Genomic DNA, 16713 nt, shown 5'->3' with positions numbered 1-16713 from the left:
AGGTCTAATGATGGAGTTTTACTTAGTTGTATTCTAGGGCTCCAAAATAGGGTTTTGCTATATATGTGTCACGCCCCAGACCGCACCACCCGAAAACGGTACCAATTTGGTCCGATTCGAGGGCGGCGTGCGCGACCGCCGAACGGACAGAGTCTCCCCTGTCCGCCCAAGGCTAAGCATCGGATTGTGTACAACAAGTCCCCAAGAAAACAACTTGCATTCATACACAATCAACAACGAAACGAAAGCACAAACAGTGCTATAACCAACTAGAGCAAGCGATACAAGTAAAATCATACAAGTATACAAAAGAGAGAAACTTAACTATTTACACATATTTGAAACATCAAACCTCTTTCGATATCATTTAAACTTTAAACATTTAATACAACTTGCATTCTTTTTCCAAATGAATATACATCATAAACTCTCCAAAACCTCACCCTATACATCATCTACTCTCAAAGCATAACCAAAAGTACAGGGTATAGAGCTAATGCAAGTAGGTGAAGGAAGCTATCTATCAAAGCTAGGGCGCTATGCCCTTACCGCGATCCATCGACGAAGGCCCGCTGTCCTGTGTACCTGTACTCCCAAAACCACACGGGAGTGAGAACTACGAATAGTTCCCAGTGGGTTCGGCCGCCGACTCCGCCGATCTACCCACTAGGTCTCAAGCAGGCATAGAGAGATATATATGCAATATACATATAAAACTGAACTAAACAAAAAGCGGTAGGTAAACAACTATATCAAGCTATGCCTCAATCTGGAATCATGAATGCATGAACAATAAACAAGCTGGGTAAGTAAGCAACTATCAACATCTACAACAGCTATCATAGTAACTATAGAATATGCTACTAGGTAAGCAAGTAAGCTGATATGAACAATGAATAGCTACTATGAACATCAATCATGGGTAGGACTCAATAGGTAACCCAATCTCCAAGTGAACACGAGGTCCACAAGCAAGACTCACATATCAATCTCCTAGGGATGTCGAGCTGGACTATCCCCGAGTACGCCTGCGGATAACAAGCGGCTATCCGAGCAGCAAGCAGGGCTGCCTCTCTAGTGACCAAACTCCGGAGCGCACAACTTGAGGGGAGCGACCCCACCAAGCGCAGACAGGCAATGTGAGCAAGATCATCTCACGAGCAACAGCAACAACCCCTTTGAGGGTAATATCATCATGGAATCAAGGTATACTTGTACCCAATCTCATAGTGTCTCAACTACACTAATGTGATCATCTCAAGGAAACATCATCAATGTCAATCATCATAGTTTTTCTAACTAGATGCCACTTGTCATAGTTTTCTAAACTAGATGCCACTCATCAATTTTGACTCATTATTAACACTAGTTTCATCATACTAGTTCTTTAGCAACATAAACATTAATCATCTCATATAGGGTCTAGATTCTCAACATGTAGTTTTCATCAACAATCATCATGCATACTAGATCATAACCAACCAAGCAAAATATATTTATTGAACTACTAGCATGCAAGTATAAGCAACAATAATCATTTTCTAACCCTATATGAACATAAGCAAGATGCAATAGATCAACTTTAAACTTAGACATAGAAGGTTGCCCGATGACTTCGGGATGGCACTCCCCCACCTTGGGTGATGCCGAAAACACTCCGAGACGCGTTCTCGTGCTAGTCTTGTCGCCGCTTAATTTTTGTTGGGTTAGCTTTAACCCCTTAGCACAACAAATGGCGATATCTTCGCACCCACTTGTCGGATCGACGAACCGTCTTCGCCTACGCGTTTATAAGCATAGCAATTAGGTTTCTAACCCCTCAAAAGAGATCAAACCCTTATATTTCCAAAAACCCCAAATCTAACCCTAGGTTTAGCAACAATAGAGAAATCATGGTTTCAAGCTCCAAATTTGGGATTGAACCTTCTCTTAAGCTTCAATGGTTTCCATTTAAACCATTCTTAAGCAACATAACCCTTTCTAAAACCTAGGTTTAGCATCTATGAGGAAAACCATGGATGCTAGCCTCAATGTGAGCTAGATCCATCATCTCTAAACTCATTAGGTTCCATTTGAACCATTAAAAGCAACAAAACCCATCCAAACCCTAGAAATCCAAAACTAGGGTTAAGGCTTACCTCTAGGGTTTGCTCCAAAGCAAGCCCTAAGCCAAGAATGAGATGAAGAAGAGCTTCCAAGCCTTCTTCTCCTTCTTCTCCTTCCTTTCCTTCCTCTCTTTTTCCTTCTTTTTCCTCTCTTTTTCCTTTTCTCCTTCTTCTCCTTCTATTCGGTTAGAGAGAGAGAGAGCTAGAGAGAGAGTGAGCTGGGGAGAGTGAAAGAGGAGAGAGCTGAGAGTAAGAGGGATATAACCTCTATTGTAACAAAATGCTAAAAAGCCCTCCTTTTAACAGATTTTGCAACTTAACCCACTGCTGCCGCGCCCTTGTACCGGTACACGGTTTCTTGTACCGGTACAAGCCCTGCGCAACAGCGAAACAGAGAGCAAACCCGAGGCTCGGGTTGCTCGGTCGCGCGGGTTTTGTACCGGTACAAGCGCCTTGTACCGGTACAGCCATCGGAGCACTGTTCCGCGATGGTTGTACCGGTACAGCCACCAGCCTGTACCGGTACAGCACTCACAGAATGCTGTTTCTTAAGCTGTTTCGGTTTCTTTTCGCACCGAGCAACGCTAAAACCAATCCAACACCTTTGGAACTCATTTTTACTCTTCCAAACATGTCGAAACACCGAATGGAACTTATCCAATTCATTTAATCGCCCACTTTGGCCCATTTGGCCAAGGTTAGCTAATATCGTCGAAATTCGATATCTTACAATATGAGGGTTTGATCTCATTTGACCCTCTGTAAACCTAATTGCTAGGTCTACAAATGCGTTGGCGAAGTCGCTTCAGCGATCCGTCGAGCCGTTACAAGGATATTGAAGAATCGGACGTTTAGGCTTCGGGTCCGCCGGGAGGGCCGAGGCGACGTCATAAAATCTTGGAAATGGATTTTGAGCACCGTGGCGCATAACCAAAGAGATTCTGCACTTGAAGCGGCGAAGCGGAGCGCTCCCAGAGTGCAACGGTGAGAACGGGCCCAAACGGGTGCCGGGTGCCGCGGGAGGCCGATTGCAAGTGTCGACAAGCAATCGGAACGCGTGTTAAGGTGGGTTGTGCTTACCGAAGCGACTGAGTCGCCTTTATGTCTAAGAAAGACTAAGAATCCATGTTGATGCATATAGATGTAAATGAAGCATAAAAATGATGCATGTTAATATAAATGCCAAGTAGAAATGCGTAATGATAAGATGCAAGTTACATAATGCTAGATGATGCATGTTATAGTATGATACAAGTAGCTAAACAATGCATGATAATAATGATATGATGTAAATGCTAAGTAGATGCATATAATAGATTATATATGTATGTGAATAAGAATGAAATGCATGTTGATAACTCTAGAATGAGTAGAATGCTTAATTGGACAACTAGCTTGTGAATATATCGAGTGGCATCTAACTTAGTGTTAAAGAACATAGGTCATGAGTAGACCTAGAATCAAATAGATCGAGTGGCATCCAACCTAGTGTTATTAAACATAGGTCGGACATAGTGATGTGGAACCTAGTGTCCGTGAACATGGGTTGAACTAGTAAACCTAGAGTTTTATAACCTAGGCTGTGGAATAGTAAACCTAGAGTGGCATTGACCCTAGGTTGTTGAGTATAGTGGTAGCAACCACTAGGATGTTTTAGGTCGACAGCATAGGGTTGGCTATGGACCCTCGACCTGTGGAAGTGGATTCCGGAATCCCAGGACTTGTGCTATGCTAACCTTGGTATCAAGGCTAGGGCGTGTGCGACGATTTCGCCGCCGAGGTTGATACTAAGGATGGATTGGGGATGAGCGCGCAGAGATCACCACCCGGGGCTTGAACCATTGTCGTGGCGTGTGCGACGATTTCGCCGCCGGATGGTTAAGCCAGCTTGTGGATTATGCCGCCAGATCGACTTGAGCTATTGTTGGGTGAGGTGCGATTCGTTCGCCGCCAGATGGCCAAGTCAAGGGACTTGAACCAGTGTTCGGCGCGTGCGACGACTTCGCCGCCAGCTGGTTNGTGAGGTGCGATTCGTTCGCCGCCAGATGGCCAAGTCAAGGGACTTGAACCAGTGTTCGGCGCGTGCGACGACTTCGCCGCCAGCTGGTTAAGTCTTAGAGGGCGTCCAGTGCGCGGACTATCCGCGGATGATTGACTCGAGGCCGAGTCGAGTGGTTAGCTTGATTAGGTTAATAGAAACCTTGAAAGCTAGTGAGAAAGGTAAGAGTTAAGGTAATAGAAACCTTAGAAGCAAGGTGAACTTGGGTTGTGGTGAACTAAGGTAGTAGAAACCTTAGAGTCAATTAACATGAGCTAAGATTAGCAGAGTTAATGTAGAATCAATAGATCTGCTGAATGGTTGCTTAATTGTGTAGAATTGTATAATATTCATATTGCACGTTTCGAGACATGTTATCTGTTAGTTGCATAATAACATTATGATATATATATCTATAGATTTTTTGGACTAACATGATTGCAGTGCCTCCTTGGACCTTTTGGTCGAATTTTTCCCTTGGGTGGCCGTACCCACTGGGAATCATGGAGTTGGTTCTCACCCCACGTTGTTTTGGATATTACAGGTTCGCACGTAAGCGGCGCGGCGTCGCGAGAAAAGAGCGTAGTTCAGTAGATAGCGCCCTACCCAGAGACCAAGGTAGCAATACCCTATGGCAGCCTAGCTTAGGGAACTAGAGGGAAATGAAAAGAACACAATGTATCAAACTGTAATAAGTAATTAAAATCAATATATATATATATATATATATATATTGATTTTAATTATAATAATTTAGTAATAATACTTCCTTAACTAGTTCACACAAGTTAATGAATCCTGTCAAGCAATAATACATTGTACCTTCCAAAATGGGAAAAGAAAACAATGATAGCATAAAAAATTTAATCATCTATACAGAAACCTTCTCTCTCATAGCAGCATTAACTCAGGAAGATTTTTCACATCATACCAAACAATTGCTCTCTCCTTTATTGGATGCACGGTTTATATGTTGACTATCTTACAAAAAGTGCCAATGTAAATTAAAAAAAAAGTATATAATCAGCGATAGCGGAGCGTGAACTCAATCCATGATAGTACTGTGTATCCTTCTCTTCCAAATGTTACAAAGAGCTAAACCACATAGTTGTTCTATTCTGTGAACATATTGGCTTCATCAAGATGCACAAGATCTACAAGTGGAAGTTGCCACCAATTGCACCATCATTAAGCTAAGGTTCATCTCCTCCCGCTTTCCAAAAGCACTAGGTCACTTGTTAATAAATCAAGCGCATGTGTCATACAGCTTAGAATATGCGCATTCAATTACAAAACAGTCCATTCTCACCACATTTTGAAGAGCTCTCGAAGGAGTTGTCGGGCAAAAAGAGGTAACGAAACCTCGAATTGAAGGGTATGGTGTTAAAACTGCGGACACCCAGGAGCCTATGCTTGCGCTGTAAGCTAGCCGAATTGCGAATTATTGCAATTTGGTCAGGGCAAAGGTATCGGCAGATCCAATCGACAAGCATCGAGTCCTCCACCACACCCTTTGCAAAACCGTGCAGCAGCTTCGGCACTAACAGCTTCCCTTTTTCACTTATCCCAATTGATGCGCGAATATAGTCCCTCATCGAATTCTGAAGCTCGTCATGAACATTCTTGGCGGAGAATATCTTTACCTGCATGATCATAGATTAAGATTCTGAGAACGAAAATCCTGCTACATGAATCTTAAAATTTTGCATCTACGTGGTTATGATTCTTTCTGAATTCTAGTACAAATTTTCAGTTAAAAGTGGCTGACTCGTATTTATCGAGTTTCTAAGAATGTCGGTGTGTGCATTGGGTTCCTTGGGTGAATCTAAACTAGCTAGTATTATCTATAAGCAATGTGGATCCTGAGGCCGATAAATTTAGGGCATGCTTTGATTTTCAAGTTTTAGCCTCAGATTACAAATTGGAATGACTCGGCCCCTTTCCAACCTTTTGGTCGGAGGCAATCTTCCTCCGATTTCCATCTCAAGTTTGAACAGGAAAATATCAAATCCTTTTATACTAAATACAGATAAGAAGATAGAAGTGAGTGTTAAGGCACTTGAAATAACCCAAAATCTTAAATTGATAGTGGAGAAACCCTCCCACACTATATGCATGGAAGGATTCTTGTATTCTATCCAATATGCGACTAAGGCCTTGTTTGGATGTTTGAATAAGTTATTTGATTATAACTTACTATGAAAATTTTGTGTGTAATTCGAAGGTAGGAGTTTGATTTTTGCTCCTTGCAAGGTCTTGACATCTATAATTTGGTATGATAGCATATCCTCACCTATGAGGCGATTTATATTTCCAAAAAAATGACTTGTAGGGCGGATATGCAATTTCATTCTAGACATTTGACCCCACTTCAAGCTTTTAATCACAACAGAAAATCCTCATACCAAATAGGATATCGCTAAAAAACCTATTTCGCCTTCCAAATGGAGCATAATATTCATAAAAACCCAGTTGGCAGGTGCTTGGTGCTCCAACAGCTTGTGACACAAACACAATGAGGTCCAACAAAATTCCAAGTGCCAGGCACTACTAGTGCGTGACATAAACCTAAACCGCATGCTAGGAGCTGTACAAGAGGCACGAGTGAAACCCACGAGCATGTCAGTGAACCAAACAAAATCCATATGCTAAACGCTACTAACACACGATACTAAACCACCGGCCCAAAATCAAGAAAGGTGTGCACCAAAGATTTGATACCATGTAAAAGGGTTCAAAGTTCAAACCCAGCCAAAAAGCTTAGGCATTATTTGGAAGCACAAATATCTTATTCGGCGTATCGCTTCGATCTATTCAAATAGGACACGGTACTTGGGAGTTAAATGTGACCAAATGTCTAGATGGATACCATATTCGGCCTTCAAGTCATTTTATCATAATAAGATAAATTTCCTCGTAAGTGAAATAGGTTATCCTATCAAATATTAAATGTCACGAGAAAATCACACAAGAAAATCTTCATACCATATAAGTTATCAATGAATATCTGATTCCAACATCCCAACAAGGCCTTAAACTAATAGGTAGAGCTCCTTGCGCATTATATACAACACAGAACTCTCGTTTCCATTTATGGATTAATATTCTTTACAGTGAGAACTACATGCGCTGACAGAGTTGGTCATTGATTCCCATCTTGATTCCATGTCATTCTGCTTTCATTTCAGGTTCCTATTCTCATTGCGAAGCAAACACACCTTTAGAGTACATGATGGGAAAACCAATATTTTCATTATAGAAATCTGATGAACAAAAAATATTGAAATAAGCATACATAAACCTATATGCAAATTTGAGTAAGACTTCAAGGAGATGCTAATGTGGCTGCTAGTTTTCAAACTTCCATTGTATTCAATATAAAGGAATAAAGCATTATGTATGTTACGATATATTTTAGTATGCTAGGATGTATTAAGTATTGTATTATTTGTTGCCTTATATAGTGTAGGACTATATGATATCTCCGGTTATATGGTATATCCGGTTATGATATCTCCGGTTGTAATATTACTACAATAGGTTGATCTGTACACTATTTATTCTCATCAATGCAACCCTAGAGGGCTATGCTCTTTTGCCTTTCTTTCATGGTATCAGAGTGGGATCTCTAATTAGGACCATCCACCACAAACCTCACCTTCTTCCATTGGTGATTTTTTTTTGATGTTCTGTCGCCACTCGGTCCTTTTTGGTGCCGCTCTGTTACTCTCTGGTGCGCTAGGTGATACTCTAGTGCAGCTTGTTCTTCTGGAAGCCTGGTTCTTCTTTTTCCAATCTGAAATCCTGAATTGGTCATCTCTAGTTCGTTTTTCTAACCTCTTTTATGGTGGAATTCTTTTTACGGTGGCAAACATGTCTTCCTCTATATCGTCTGTACCGGTTGTTAACATTAAAACCCCCATATCTTTAGAATTCACTGATTCTACATATCTACTGTGAAACAAATGTTTCTAAATATTTTAGAGAGTTTTGGTGTGACTATGCATGTGGATGGATCAGGTATTATTTCTTCTCAGACAATTGAGACTGCTGAAAAAAAAGATAACTGTAAATCCGGATTATTTAGTTTGGAAGAAAGTTGACACCACCATTCTTTCCTGGACTAGTGCTACTTTGTCTCTTAGCATATTACAGAAGGTTACATTTAGTTCACCTAAACAGCCGATGATACTCGGAAAATTATTAAGGCATATTTTCTTGACAAAACTGCTTCTGCTGCTTTTCCCCTAAAGTCATAATTACGAAGTACTAAGAAAGGATCAATGGGCATGAGTGAATATATGCAAAAGATTAAGTCAATCCGAGATGCTCTTCAGTCAATTGGCGAAATCGAGTCAAATCATAATTTGGTCATAACTATTCTTCTAGGCTTGTCCGAAGAATATATAGGTTTTGTCAGTGTGCTAAATATGCACAGGGACAAAGCCTGCCTACGAACAACTCCGTCCACTTTTAATGCAAGATGAAAGAGAAGTTCATCGTCGTGCCAGCTTGATGACACCATCTGCTACTCCCACCATTGATGCAAAAGCACTTTATGCAAACCGCATACGAGGTGCTCGTGGCGGTCGTGGAGGTAGATATCGCAAAGGTCGAGGATAGCGTCGTAGACACAATTCATACCCCGATCACCAACCTCCTGGACACTACCCACATCCTCAATCTAATACTACTCAACCAAACCAACATCTATATATTCCATGGTCTGGCACAGTGTCAGATCTGTGGAAAATTCAATAATTCTGCTTTTAGTACAAGCAACGCTTCAATCACACTTTTGTTGCCGATAAAATTTCCCAAACTTTTGCTGCTATGAACCTTCATGAGCCTGGTGACTTTTGCTGCTATGAACCTTCATAAGCATGGTGAAGAAGTATGGTATCCAGACACTAAAGCATCCAATCATATGACGGCTAACTCCGGTATTCTCTCATCTTCTAAGCCTTATATTAGGCAAGAAAAAAATTTTGTTGGTAATGGCTATTTAATATTACTCAGACAGGTGAAACATATTTGAATACGTCTTCCAACTCCATTGCTCTCAAAAACGTTCTTGTTGTTCCCTCTATTAAAAGAAATTTATTTTCTGTTTGTCAATTCTGCCATGATCATAATTCTTCTTTTGAGTTTGACTCTTCTGGTTTTCTATGAAGGACAAAGAAACAAGAAAGGAGCTTCTCAGATGTCGTAATTTGGGAACATCACTCTATCCAATTTCTTCTAAAGTTGCGAGTATAGGGAATAAGCAACAGTTAGCTCTTGTTGCATCTAGGTTTAGTAGAGATATTTGGCATAGACGGTTAGGTCATTCTAGTCTTCCTGTTCTTTCTAAATTTATTCACGACAATCAAGTCTTTCTGATAATACCTCGGCAATTAAATTATCTGTTTGCAATGCTTCTAATAAGGGCAAACATGTTAAACTTCCTTTTCATGATTCTGAATGTCAGTTTACTTTTTCTTTTCAAATTGTTCATTCTGATGTTTGGCAATCACCAGTTCATTCTGTTTTTGGTTATAAATATTATATTATTTTGTCGATGATTACACTAGATATTCTTGTTATCTTTTGAAATCTAAGCATGAGGTTTTTGACAAATTTCTAGAGTTTTAAGACAACGGTTGAAAACATCTTTCATAGCAGAATTAAAATTTTTCAATTTGGCAATGGAAAAGAATATGTAAACGAAAAAAAAAAAATCACTCTTTGTTCGCAAAATGGGATTATTAACAGGTTTTCTTGTTCACACACCACAACAAAATAGCATCGCCAAGAGGAAGCATAGACACTTGTCTAATGTTGTTAGAAGTTTGCTTTTTCAAGCTTGCTTGCCTCCTCGTTTCTAGACTGATGCTATTCAAACTACTATTTTTCTTGTGAATCGTACTCCTCTTACTTATTTTGAAAGGAAAATCGCCTTACACTGTTTTGCATGGTTGTGTTCCTTCAAACTTGCAACTTGTCCGAGTGTTTGGATGTTTGTGTTATCTAGATCTATAGGACATTACTGCTCACAAGCTCTCCCCGCGATCGCTTCCTTGTGTTTTCTTGGGACTCTCTTCTTAGCATAAAGGTTTTCGTTGCCTCTACCCGAGCATTGGTAAAATTTTCATTTCTCGACATATTACCCTTGTATAAAAGGTGTTTCCTTATTCATGTCTTTCAAAATTTTTCGCCTCTTCAGCACCGGATTCTACTATTTCTAATTTTCATATGTTTCAAAATTTTCTTTCTAGTTCTTCATTAATGGATGAAAGAGTCCATCTATTGTTGATCCTATCTCTAGTTTTTATTTTATCTACTCCCCTACTGCTGATGGTTGTAGTACTTCGTCTCATAATGTCGATCCTCAGTCTGTTTCAATGTCAGAATTATTATTTCACTTTCCTACCACCTTGAATAATACTGCTAGACAGGTTCGCAATGAGAATGAAGCCTTTGTTGCTGGTCAACCTAGACTATGGGTTAATACTAGACTGGAATACATCCTCTATTGAACCCACTTCTCCTATTGATCCGACACCATTCACAATCTGAACCTCCATCTTCCTTTCCACCTGCTACTGCTGCCCTACCAATTGTGCCCTCTGCCGCTTTACCTATTTACTCTCTGTTACCTTCCCGTACCCACTCTATAATTACCCGGTCCATGACAAAGGGTTTGTCTGAGTCTACCACATTCCTGTCTTCTGAAAGTCCTATTCTTCCTATCGAGCCTAACTCTTTTGCTGAGGCTTCTCGGGATGCAGGTTGGCGTGCAGCTATAGTTAAGGAGTTTGATGCTTTATTGTCTAACTCTACTTGGGACCTTGTTCCTCCTCCCTTCTCTGTAAACCTTATCGACTGTAAGTGGGTATACAAAGTTAAGCAAAGCCTGCCTAGTGGCTCGAGGCTACAAACAGCAACACGGTATTGACTTTGATGAGAACTTTTCTCCAATCGACAAGCCGACTACTATTTGTACGGTTCTTTCTATTGCATTCTCATCTAAGTGGCCACTTCAGCAACTTGATGTAAAGAACGCTTTTCTTCATGGCTCTCTTTCTGAGGAAGTTCATATGCGGCAACTACCGAGTTTTGTCCATCCTTCTTTTACTCATCATGTTTGCCGACTACATAAAGAGATCTATGGTCACAAGCAGGCGCCTCGGACTTGGTTTCAGCATTTTACTTGTTTTCTCTCTGAAGTAGGTTTTATTGGCAGCACTGCTGATCCCTCGATGTTTATCTATCACTCCTCTTCTGCCACTATTGTTCTTCTTTTATATGTCGACGATATTATTGTTGCCGAAAGCTCGTCTTCTCTCTTGGAAGCGTTTATAGGCACCTTGCAACGAGAATTTACCATGAAGGACTTAGGACCGCTACATTACGCTTTTTGGGTATTGAGGTCAACTGCTTTTCTTCTGGTCTTTATCTGACTCAAAAAAAATATGCACATCAACTGCTTGTGTGTCATGGGTTTTCTTGACAGTAAACCTATTATCTCTACTCTTCCGTCTTCGACCACACATCTTTCGTCTCATGAGGTGCGCCTTCATGAGGATCCCTACATCTATCGGTGGATGGTTGGTGTTTTACAATATCTTACTTTCACACGACCCTATATTTCGTACACTGTCAATTCGGCTGCTCAATATCTTCATGCACCTCGTAAGCCTCACAAGCAAGCGGTCAAACGTCTTCTCCATTATATTCGGGGCACACTGTCATATGGCATTCCTATCTCTCGTTGTGTCAATCCTCCACTGGTCGCTTTTCCAGGCACTGATTGGTCTGGTTGTCTAGATACACATTGGTCTACTTCCAGGTATTGCATATTTCTTGGGCCTAATCTTATTTCGTGGTCGGCTAAGAAACAACCTACTATCTCTCGTTCTAATTTTGAGGCGGAGTATAGAGCTGCCGTTTAAATGCTTGCCGAGACGGTTTGGATCTGTCATCTGCTTCGTGATCTTGGTGTTTCCTTATGGCTGTCTATTTGCATCTGTTGTGATAATCTTAGCACTACATATCTTGCTGCCAATCCTGTTCTCCATGCTTGTACGAAGCATATTGAGCTTAATCATCAGTTCTTGCGGGAAAAGTCCAATCCAGTGATTTAGACTTAGTTCATATATCTTCTAATAAGCAACTTGCGTACATCTTCACCAAACTCGTCCCCTTCTCAGTTCTCCTTGCTACGGATTGATCTTTGCATCTAACCAATGGATGCTTAGCTTGCGGGGGGATGTTACGATATATTTTAGTATGCTATGATATATTTAGTATTGTATTATTTATTGCCTTATAGTGTAGGACTATATGGTATCTCCGGTTAATGGTATCTTCGGTTATAATATTACTATAATATGTTGATCTGTATACTATTTATTCTCATCAATACAACACTAGAGGACTAGGCACTTTTGCTTTTCTTTCAATGTAGAACAATGTTAATAAACAAAATTTGGTTAACATTAATGGCCCAAAAGGAATGATTTTAATGTATTAAAGTTTGTTCTACTATTAAATTAATCTTTGGTACAGCTGTTCTAACTTGTACCACAATAACGACAAATTACGTAATTTCACGGAACTTATAAAAGAATATACTTACCGCAGGTGAAGAAAACATCCCACAGCTAAGGGCGAATAATATCAGGGGCTCAGGATTGTCAATTGAATACTTCCTGTGCTCCTCAGTGATCTTAAACTTTTGAAGAGCCAAAATTAAAGCCTAAAAACATGATGAATAATAAGGAACATGATAATAAAATCAAATGCACAAAAAATGTAGAAATGCGCACAAGTTGTGGACGATGCGTTGGAGCTTTCATCTTTAAAATGACAAATTCAATATCAGCTGCACTGAATGACTGCCCACCAACTGTATAACAGGCCTGCGTTATTCACATTATTCCGTAAATATACACGTTTAAGCAAAGTAGAATGAGATTGCTAAGCCATTTGGTCAAACCTTTTGCATTAGAGAAAAGAGCTTGATGTCACTTCGAGGAAATCCATATGCTAAATAGGCCTGATAGATTTTAAAAACCAAAAGTTTCAGCACATGACCTTCAAAGCAATCAAATGAAGTAGCAAACAGGATGTTCGACAACGTTGTGAATAGGATACATGCATGTTCGCCAATTTATACCTATCAAAATATACTTCATATAGGAGAAACACTAGCTGTCAAAATATACTGCATAGTGTTATTATAAGGTGCTTTCAAAAGCACTAGCTAACTGGTGCGTCCACTTTATTGCACGTCCTTGTATTGAGATCTTCACATGAGCACATCAAGATGCATTTTCAACATGACATGCATCAAGGCATCCATTATATTGGACACATGCAGATCTCTATGTGAATCCAACGTGCAAGAAAGTAGAAACACTAGTTGGCCAGTTCTTCCAAAATAATGTGAACTCAGCATTCTCTCTCTGTTAGATAATAGTGTTCCACACTTGCACTAGTCATTAGGCTGTTCAACTGCCTTAATACTCTTTTTCAATGGGATGAGCATTTTGCCCAAGTTATTACGCCCTCATTATTTAATATTTATAAAGTCCTAATACTCTTTCAAAATCATTTTAGTGCAAAAATCTTAATGATGCAAACCAAGGGTTGCAAAACCTGAATTTTCAAGTTTGTTCTTGATTGTTACAATTCCTTGAAATAAACTAAGTTCAGTTTATCAATTCTAGAGAAGTTTACTACAATTAATGTAGGGAAGCAAGAAAATTTTCAGCAAAGCAAAAAAATTAAAATCGAATTGACACAATAATACGATAATGATAAACATTCAATATATGATATAACAACGACAAGTTCTCAAGAAGTTGGCGCAACTCTCATCTCAAAAAGTGAGCTACTACCAGTTAATGGACGTCCGCACTAGCATACCAAGCTTCAACAGTGTGTGTTGCAAACTCGCTGACGCAGAACAGACGTGAACCTATGTTGATCGGATTAAACTGATTTAGTTCATCATTTTTTAAATTAGATTAGATTAGTTTAAAATATCTTTTCGTTAGTTAAATGAGGATTTTTAGATATTCTCTTATTTTGTTTTATCTATATTTATTTTAAGTTTTCATTTTTTTGTTAATCTCTAGATAAAGTTGTTTTAGTTGGTTATTTAGGATAAGATTAAATTCTAAGTTGGTTATGTATAGATAAGGTTAAGAATAGTATAAATAAGGCATAAGATTTCTTTGCATGGGAGATGAATATGAATTTATGAATTTATAATGAAGACAAATGTTTTGGCAATGATGTCTTTTTTTCCTTCACGAATGCGTCGCCCTGAAGTGAATCCAGTCCCGAAGTAAGTTCGGTTCAGGAGTGAGTCCTGATTATCTTTTCTTTTTTCTATTTTTTAAATTTTTTCTATTTCTTTAATTTTTATTTTTTAATTAAGAAAATTTCTAAAAAGTATTTCAAAAATTTTCAAATTTTCAGAATGCTTTCAAAATCGCAAATTATATTTTGGAGCCCTCTAAATACGTAGGATCCTATATTTTGTCCCACATCAGATCTAGTATCAAAGCCTATGCTATTTGACGGTTCTATTTCGTCAAAAGTTTTGGGCTTGTGGACGAAAATAAGGTGAAAATTGAAAAAAAAAAAAAAAGGTGAGAAAAAGTATTATAAAAAGAGTAGAATGAAAAAAAAAAAAAAAGTTGAAAGAAGAGTGTGTAAAAGAAAAAAAGGAAAAAATATTATGGATGCAAAGAATGTCTTAAAAATATTTTTCAAAAGTATGGTAGAAGAAAAGGAATTCATATCGAGTCTTTAAAAGAAATATGCGAGATGACAAGAATCGAGTTTGATGAATGGTTGTACGATCATAAGTCATATTTTGAGAGAAAAAGAAATGATATTTGGATGGAAATACTAGACAACTAGAGATGGTGGTATAGACAAAAGCAAATATCTTATCTTGATTTTAACATAATTTTTTTGGAAGAAGAAGAAAATTGAAAGATATAGAAGATGGTGCTAAAATTGCTGAAGATGATTTTCCATGGATGGATAAGGTCAGAGATGAGTATCGATTGATCCAACTAAAAGTTCAACTGAAGAACCTAATTACTCTACAATGTACACCACCTATAGCACAGTTGGAAGTCAATAATTCTGATCCAATTTTATCCACATCATTCGATTGCAAAGAAGTTCTAGATATGACCGAGTTAGAATTTGAGCATCCACAGTCAAATCATGAAGCTAATATAGATGAGCATGATGAAGAGGTAAGATTATAGGTCGAGTTACCCTTATTACCGCAGCAATATGAGTCCACTATACTAAAGCTTCAGATTGTATCGAAAGCATGTTTCTTATTGGTGTCAAACCTCACGAAATCTCATGAACTTATCAGTTGTTCTTCCTAATTCAATATCAAACCCGCAACTCAGATGATACAAGTGGTTCGACATACAAGCATTGGGCTGCATATGATACAATTGGTTCGACATGCAGGCATTGGGCTGCATCACTTTATTTTGCACGCTTGGTTGTTTCCTATCTCCTTACAAATCCAACTAATCTCAAGGACGAGATCCTGCGCAGCGGAAGTGAATGATGCAAAACAAGCCTAAACCTATGTTGATCGGATTAAACAGATTTAGTTCGGTGTTTTTTAAAATAGATTAGATTAGTTGAATATATCTTTTCATTAGTTAAATGAGGATTTTTAAATATCCTCTTATTTGCTTTTATCTGTATTTATTTTTAGTTTTCATTTTTTTTAATCTCGAGATAAGGTTGTTTTAGTTGGTTATTTAGGATAAGATTAAATTCTAAGTTGATTATGTATAGATAAGGTTAAGAATAGTATAAATAAGGCGTAAACTTTTTTGTATGAAGGATGAATATGAATTTATGAATTTATAATGAAGACAAATGCTTTGGCAATGAATTTTTTTTCCTTCACGAATGCGTCGCCCTGGAGTGAGTCCAGTCCTGAAGTGAGATCGATTCAGGAGTGAGTCCTGATTATCTTTTCTATTTTTCTATTTTTTAAAATTTTTCTATTTTTTAATTTTTATTTTTTTAATTACGAAAATTTCTAAAAAAGTATTTCAAAAACTTTAAAATTTTCAAAATGCTTTCAAAATCATAAATTATATTTTGGAGCCCTCTAAAAATGTAGGACCCTATATTTTGTCCTACATCACTCACATGCATCCAAAATATCCTCCAACCCTTTTGATGGTGTTTCCGTGTCAATACAGGATGCCAAGCCATCATTATCGATAGTGGAGGGGCCACACTATGATACTCATACAAGTTGTTGCCGATCAAATCAACAATAGGCATTTGCCTCCAACTTCTTCAGAATTTTGAATAGCCCGTACATCCTCCTGCTCAACTTGTTATACCCTCTAGCCGGAAAACTCTTTCCTTTAATGACTGAGACACTATCCCTTTCATTAAAAGTCATATCTCCGCGATGTTGATCCATTGACTTCTTGTATTTGATAGTGGAGTTGCATAGTCTCTCGTGAACCTATTGTTGCACCACTTGGATCTGTCTAAGATTCTGTAGTTGCACTA

At 38.6% G+C, this 16713-nt stretch overlaps 1 protein-coding gene and 1 long non-coding RNA gene across 9 annotated transcripts in view; both read right to left on the bottom strand.

Annotated features, from left to right (window-relative positions):
* Positions 434-2264, bottom strand: LOC109711987. Its single transcript, XR_002216743.1, has 3 exons — positions 2139-2264; positions 1636-1780; positions 434-585 (listed from the first exon to the last, which is right to left on the bottom strand). It is a non-coding gene; the product is annotated as an uncharacterized LOC109711987 (long non-coding RNA).
* Positions 4977-16713, bottom strand: part of LOC109711691 — a 44950-nt gene continuing 33213 nt past the window's right edge. For 5 of the 8 annotated variants that reach the window (XM_020234847.1, XM_020234848.1, XM_020234849.1 and 2 more), the window contains 4 exons: positions 13124-13183; positions 12954-13046; positions 12764-12883; positions 4977-5786 (listed from right to left, as the gene is read on the bottom strand). In XM_020234847.1, coding sequence (XP_020090436.1) covers positions 5427-5786; positions 12764-12883; positions 12954-13046; positions 13124-13183 — 633 coding nt within the window. In that variant the 3' untranslated portion in view covers positions 4977-5426. Of the gene's footprint in view, positions 5787-7209; positions 7362-12763; positions 12884-12953; positions 13047-13123; positions 13184-16713 lie in introns of those variants that run through there. The other 3 variants (XM_020234850.1, XM_020234854.1, XM_020234855.1) reach the window with 3 other exon arrangements.

The sequence above is a fragment of the Ananas comosus genome, linkage group 6 (genome assembly GCF_001540865.1).
Source record: "Ananas comosus cultivar F153 linkage group 6, ASM154086v1, whole genome shotgun sequence".
NCBI lineage: Eukaryota > Viridiplantae > Streptophyta > Magnoliopsida > Poales > Bromeliaceae > Ananas > Ananas comosus.
The sequence above is the reverse complement of the archived record's forward strand: the minus strand, read 5'-3'. Positions and strand labels throughout refer to the sequence as shown.